This window comes from Armigeres subalbatus, chromosome 1, assembly GCF_024139115.2.
Source record: "Armigeres subalbatus isolate Guangzhou_Male chromosome 1, GZ_Asu_2, whole genome shotgun sequence".
NCBI lineage: Eukaryota > Metazoa > Arthropoda > Insecta > Diptera > Culicidae > Armigeres > Armigeres subalbatus.
This window is the reverse complement of record NC_085139.1, coordinates 270,653,752-270,660,166: the sequence shown is the minus strand read 5'-3', so window position 1 is coordinate 270,660,166 and position 6,415 is coordinate 270,653,752. Positions and strand designations below refer to the sequence as shown.

Here is a 6,415-nt window from a genome sequence, read left to right as displayed (position 1 = left end):
TAACGTTAAGGACATTCTCGAATTTCCTTTCAAAAATCGTTTCTGAGGCGTGTGCTGCGAACGTGAGTATCGAGAACCAAGCGGATTCGAAGACAAGGTCCCTAGGGCAAACGACAAGAGGAAGGAACAAAGTGAAAGGAGCGGTTTATGCACACGATGTTACCGAAAATCTAAAGAACAACCATACTGTCGATGAAAAAAGTTGAAACATTGTAGAGCATGTAAGAGAACGGACCATCGTCTTCGTTTCTGTCAAGATTTCAAAGCGATATGCTTTGAAGATCGCATGAAGGTAGTTGAAAAGGTAAAATTTGCAAAGTCTGCCTCAACGATCACGGTAGCGCTCCATGCAAGTTCAAAATGCACTGCAATGTTGGGGAATGTCGAGAAAGGCATCATCCGCTGCTTCATCCAATCGGAAACATCGTAGTTATGAACACGCACACACGCGCATCTAGCTCTATCTTATTTCGGATGGTTCCCGTGACTTTACACTGCGGGGATGAACATGTCACTACGCTTGCCTTTCTAGATGAAGGCTCATCAATTACCTTGGTCGAACGCTCACTCACTGACCGACTGAACGCTGTAGGAGTCAGGTAACCGCTCATCATCAAACGGACCGCCGACATCACACGAAATGAACCGAACTCCCATATGATGAATTTGTGGATCTCTGATACTATAAACAAAGAAAAACATCTTCTACAGTCGGTACAAACTGTTGAGAAATTGCTTCTTCCAAAACAGTCGTTAAATGTCGCCGAAATATCGGTCAAATACAGCCACCTACGTAATCTAGCGATATCTTCGTATCCAAATCATCATCCCGGTATTCTAATTGGATTGAATAACCTCCACACAATTGCGCCAATTGAAGCCAAGGTCCGGAATATTGGAGAACCGATAGCCGTACGATCCAAACTTGGCTGGTCGGTTTACGGTCCAACATCCACTTGTATTGGTGGTGCAAATATTGTGTGCCATCACCACGGAGCTAGCAACGAAGACCTCTACAATCTATTGAAGCAACATTACTCCATCGAAGTATCTGTAGTGGCGGTAGTTCAGGATACAAAAGAGGATAAGCGAGCGCGCAAAATTTTGGAGGAAACAACCACTCGTGTCGGCGACCGATTTGAAACTGGTTTATTGTGGAGAACAGATGATCCTACATTTCCAGAAAGTTTTCCAATGGCCTCTCGAAGGTTGAAGCAGTTAGAACAGCGACTCGAAAAATCTCCGGGTTTATACGAAAAAATAAGGCAGCAGATCTTAGAGAATTAGCGTAAAGGATACGCTCATCTTGCAACGCCGAAAGAGTTGACAGATACAAATCCTCTGAAGAAATGGTATCTTCCGCTGAACTATGTTCAGAACCCCAACAAACCCGGCAAACTTGGTGTGGGACGCTGCCGCAATGGTAAAGGGTGTGTCACTCAATAGTCATTTACTGAAAGGTCCTGATATGCTAACGCCTTTAACGGCGGTACTCAGTCTCTTCCGGGAGCGCCTCATTGCCTTTGGAGCGGACATTCGTGAGATGTATCACCAATTAAGAATCCGAGAAGCCGACAGACAAGCACAGCGATTTCTATTCAGAAAAAACTCTCAAGATGTTGAACCAAGCGTGTACGTTATGGATGTAGCAACGTTTGGGTCAACGAGCTCACCGTGCTCGGCTCAATTTGTTAAAAATCTCAATGCGTCAGAGTACTCAGCACAGTATCCAGAGGCAGCAGCTGCCATCATCAACAAGCACTATGTCGACGACTATTATGATAGTATTGACACAGAAGAGGAAGCGATTCGTCGTTCAAGGGAAGTGCGCCTAATCCATTCGAAGGCGGGTTTCGAATTGAGGAACTGGGTATCGAACTCTACCGAAGTGCTTCAAAGTCTGGGAGAGAAACGTACAGTAAAAGACGTACATTTCAACGTTGATAAGACAACAGATCATGAACGCGTTCTAGGCATAATTTGGCGTCCGAAACAGGATACATTTTCATTTGCCACCGATCACCGACCCGACTTGAAACCATTCATCGACGGTATTCAGCGGCCAACAAAAAGGATAATTTTAAGCTGCGTAATGGGGTTTTTCGACCCACTAGGACTTCTGGCGCCGTTCACCATTCATGGGAAAATACTCGTTCAAGAACTGTGGCAAACGGGCTGCGACTGGGACGAAGAAATCGGCGACAGTGCATTGGAGAAATGGAAACGCTGGACACGGCTGCTGCCGCAGGTAGCTGCTATCCGAATTCCTCGCTGTTATATCGGTAACGCATCCGCTTCGGAAATAGAGTCACTTCAGCTGCATATATTCATGGACGCAGGTGAAAATGCATACGGTTGTGTTGCGTACTTCAGGGTTGTAGTGGGTGGTCGTGTTAGGACTTCGTTGGTAACGTCACGCTCGAAAGTAGCACCTTTGAAACGGCAATCCATCCCACGTCTTGAATTGATGGCAGCGGTTCTGGGGTCTGCGGTTGCTACGCACGGTACAATCACACCACTCCCCTGCCGATAAACAAACATTTTCTCTGGTCAGATTCCCAGACCGTGCTAAGCTGGATCCGCTCAGACCATCCGAAATATGAGCAATTCGTAGCGTTCCGTATTGGTGAGATAAGAGAGCACACCAACATTTCCGACTGGCGTTGGATACCAACAAAAACTAACGTCGCTGATGTACTAACAAAATGGGGGCAAGGTCCTCCACTGGAGTCTAGCAGCATGTGGGTTTAAAGGGCCACAGTTCCTTTCGGAGTCCGAAAATCAGTGGCCGAAGGGCAGTTCCCGGCTGCCGATACAAACGAAGAAATGCGTGCGAATGTTCTACACCACGAAGCGATACATTTCGAACCGATTATCAATGTCAATTCAACAAACCGATTAGTTAAACTTCTTCGAAGTACAGCCAACGTGATTCGATTCATAGCAAACTGTCGCAGGAAACAAGCAGGCGTTCCAATAGTAGTTTCCAAAGCTACCACTGGCCAGGAAAATATGCTGAAAGCTAAACAAAAATCGATCCAGCAACCTCTGCAGCAGGAAGAGCTTCGGGCAGCCGAGGCGGTTTTATGGAGACAGGCTCAAATCGATAACTTCACTGAGGAATTTGGGATCCTGAAAAGAAACCAGGGACGGGAAGAAACGCCGGGTAGAGTTTCAAAATCAAGCTCGCTCTACAAGATGAGTCCCGTTTTGGACACGGATGGAGTTATACGCGTTGGTGGCAGACTACAGCAAGCCGAATTCGCATCGTTCGATATGAAGCACCCAGTAATTCTCCCTAAGGGACATCCAATAACAAACATGTTAATTCAGTTCTATCACGAGAGGTTCCACCATGCCAACCGAGAGACGGTGTGCAATGAACTCCGCCAGCGTTTCTACATTCCAAAAATACGACAAGCCATCCGACAGGCAACAAAGAATTGTATGTGGTGTCGTGTCAACCGGTGTCTTCCACAAATGCCTATGATGGCACCTCTTCCGGTGCAACGAGTGACATCACATCTTCGTCCGTTCAGCGCTGTAGGTGTAGATTACTTGGGGCCTATTGAAGTGTTAGTTGGACGCCGATGGGAAAAAAGGTGGATTGATCTTTTCACCTGTTTAGCGATTCGTGCAGTGCATCTGGAGGTAGTGCACAGTTTAACTACTCAGGCGTGTCTAATGGCGATTCGGAGGTTCATCTGTAAGCAAGGGACACCGGACGAAATATTCTCCGACAATGGGACTAATTTTAAAGGTGCGTGTAACGAGTTAGCAAGAATGAAAATGATCCAAGAAAATTGTGCCAACAGCATTTCGAGTTCCACCCTGAAATGGAATTTCATTCCCCCGAATACTCCTCATATGGGCGGTGTCTGGGAACGTATGGTGCGGTCAGTGAAGGAGGCTTTGAAAACGTTGAACGACAAGCGTAAACTGACGGATGAAATTTTATTAACCGCATTGTCTGAAACAGAGGACGCGATCAACACTCGTCCCCTGGTATACCTGCCACAGGAGGCAGACGAAATCCAGGCAATAACTCCAAATCATTTTCTACGCGGTCTAGTTAAGGATACTGACCTACCTGTAGATGAATCAATCGACTTCGCACAAGCTTTACGGAACACGTACAAGCGGTCGCAATATCTGGCCGACCGAATGTGGCAACGTTGGTGCAAAGAATACCTCCCAACTATAAACTATCGTCCGAAATGGGTTGATGACCGGAAGCAGCTTCAAGTTGGGGACTTGGTGTTCATTGTAAACGACGGGCAACGGAAGACCTGGATCCGAGGAATCATTGAGGAAGTGTTTGAAGGAATAGATGGACGAATCCGTCAGGTGAGTGTACGAACTACAAAGGGCGTATCCAGGAGAGCTGTTAGCAACATAGCCGTTATTGAAATTTCCTGTAAATCCGGCGATTCCTGAGTTAGACCGGAACCGGAGCTACGGGTTGGGGTGTGCGGAATTCCCACAGGGCAGGTATAAGATACTGGGCATCTCTATTTGTCATTTACAGTCTAGCGTAGATCGAACATCGTTGATAAAAAAGTCAAGAAGGAAAAATGTAAAAGCGGTGAAAAACAAAACAAACCTACTGAAATCATCATTCTTAAATTCTATTATTTCCTTAAACTATCTTAAAATTACAATAAAAGTGAATTAGCGATTAGCGATAGTTGGTTCATGTGTGAGTAAAATCAGAGTGGTGTGTGGTATTTAAATTGACAAATTTTTTAATTTAAATTGATAACTAAGTACGATTTTCTAGGACTATTGTACATACAAAGCTAGTACGAGTATTAAACACTAGAACAGGAGTTAGTAAACTAAATCCAAAGCTCTACGTGAGTAATTACTTTATGTTAATCAAAAAATGAATGCTAACTTTAAACTAAAATATATAGATCCAACTATCAACTAGCGAACCCTTACAAACCATTGGTAGCACGAGGCGATAGGAAGAAACTATTGATTGTAAGTTGAAATACCATTATACTATTACTAAAACTAATACAAACAACTATTTACAGTTTTAGCTGCTACTACTAAGCTGCTCAAAAAATATAGTGCACCTTTTCTAAAAGAAAAATCCGAACACATTCCTTACATTCGCTTATTAATTTAAAATTGGAAATTAAAAATGAACGAGGCACGATTGAATATCATATTTGTTCCAACACAGAGTATGTATGGTGAATGATTGAACTAAAAACAATATCCGCTTGAAGATGCTATTTGTTTTAATCACCATCAGCAGAGACTTAGTGATGAAATCTGCATAAACACTGGAAAAATAATTTTAATAAAGAAAGAAAATGATGTTGACAAAATGATTATATAATATGGAATAAGTCCGAATTCTCTACACCAACGGCTCTCAACTCTTCGCTGGTCTCAGGGGGTACCTTTGACAGAAATGCGAAATGGCGGATGTTGAATTATAAAAACAGGATAGAAAACCTCTTCAGTTGTAAAAGATATAAAGTTTTGAATTTTATTTTAGATTTAATGATCCATATCTTTCAACTTAATTGGATTTCTGGTACAGACTTAAAGATAATATCAATACTACCGATCAATTTTACGGTTCCGGATCTGGTCGCTCTTCTCTGAAGTTAAACAGAAAATTAGCAAGTGGCGTTTGAAGTTATCTTTCTATTTTATTTTGCACGTTACGAGAGCAATAAATTCAATACAATAGCACTCTTCCTCAAAGTTAACTGAAGTAGGAACCACCATTGGACAGAGATTCCTTCGACGAATCGGTGTCGTCTTGCTTTGGTGAATCATCGTAATATTGGGGTGGTGGAGGGTAAATTGGAAACACCCTGCTGCTGTTTATCAAGTAGCTATCCAGAAATTGCATTGTTCAATGCAGGTGTGTCGAAACATATTTTATTAGCTAACGAAGCCTGTTGAGAAATAAAATTTAAAAAAATATTCAAATAGGGACACGGCAGGTATTCCCGTCCATCGTCGTAGGGGCTAAAACCAACGAAAGCAACGTACATTTGCTAGAACTCCACTATAGCAGAACGTTTCTCCTGAGTTTACGATTTGGTACGTATGAGTTTTACAAAAAAGCGTCTCTTTTATTGGTTTTCGAGACTATGATTTTTTTTTTAATTTTTTTTACAACAGTCTATGTGAACCAATAAGATAAGCTTCGACACACCTGCATTGAACAATGCAATTTCTCGATAGTCACTTGATAAACAGCAGCAGTCCAATTTACCCCCACCACCACTACCATCAGCTTGATGCCTTACGCTTCTTCAACAATTATCAAACAAAACAGATGCTCTCCATAACAATTTACAAAAGTAATCGGAAATGTTCTATGTATATAGTTGGTGGCACATAAGAATATAATGGGTTTTTCTACTTGACTATCACGCTTCGT

At 42.8% G+C, this 6,415-nt stretch overlaps 1 protein-coding gene across 3 annotated transcripts; it reads left to right on the top strand.

Annotated features, from left to right (window-relative positions):
- The first annotated feature begins 3,009 nt into the window (after window positions 1-3,009).
- On the top strand, window positions 3,010-5,109 carry LOC134213993 (uncharacterized). Of its 3 annotated transcripts, none has more exons than XM_062693456.1 (4): window positions 3,010-4,347; window positions 4,781-4,856; window positions 4,917-4,986; window positions 5,043-5,109. In XM_062693456.1, exons 1-2 carry the CDS (start codon window positions 3,013-3,015, stop codon window positions 4,820-4,822), a joined length of 1,377 nt encoding a protein of 458 aa, XP_062549440.1. In that variant the 5' UTR covers window positions 3,010-3,012; the 3' UTR covers window positions 4,823-4,856; window positions 4,917-4,986; window positions 5,043-5,109. The 3 variants fall into 3 exon arrangements, with proteins under 3 accessions (XP_062549440.1, XP_062549433.1, XP_062549428.1); XM_062693449.1 differs by having other exon boundaries at window positions 3,010-4,699; XM_062693444.1 differs by having other exon boundaries at window positions 3,010-4,717.
- The last annotated feature ends 1,306 nt before the right edge of the window (window positions 5,110-6,415 follow it).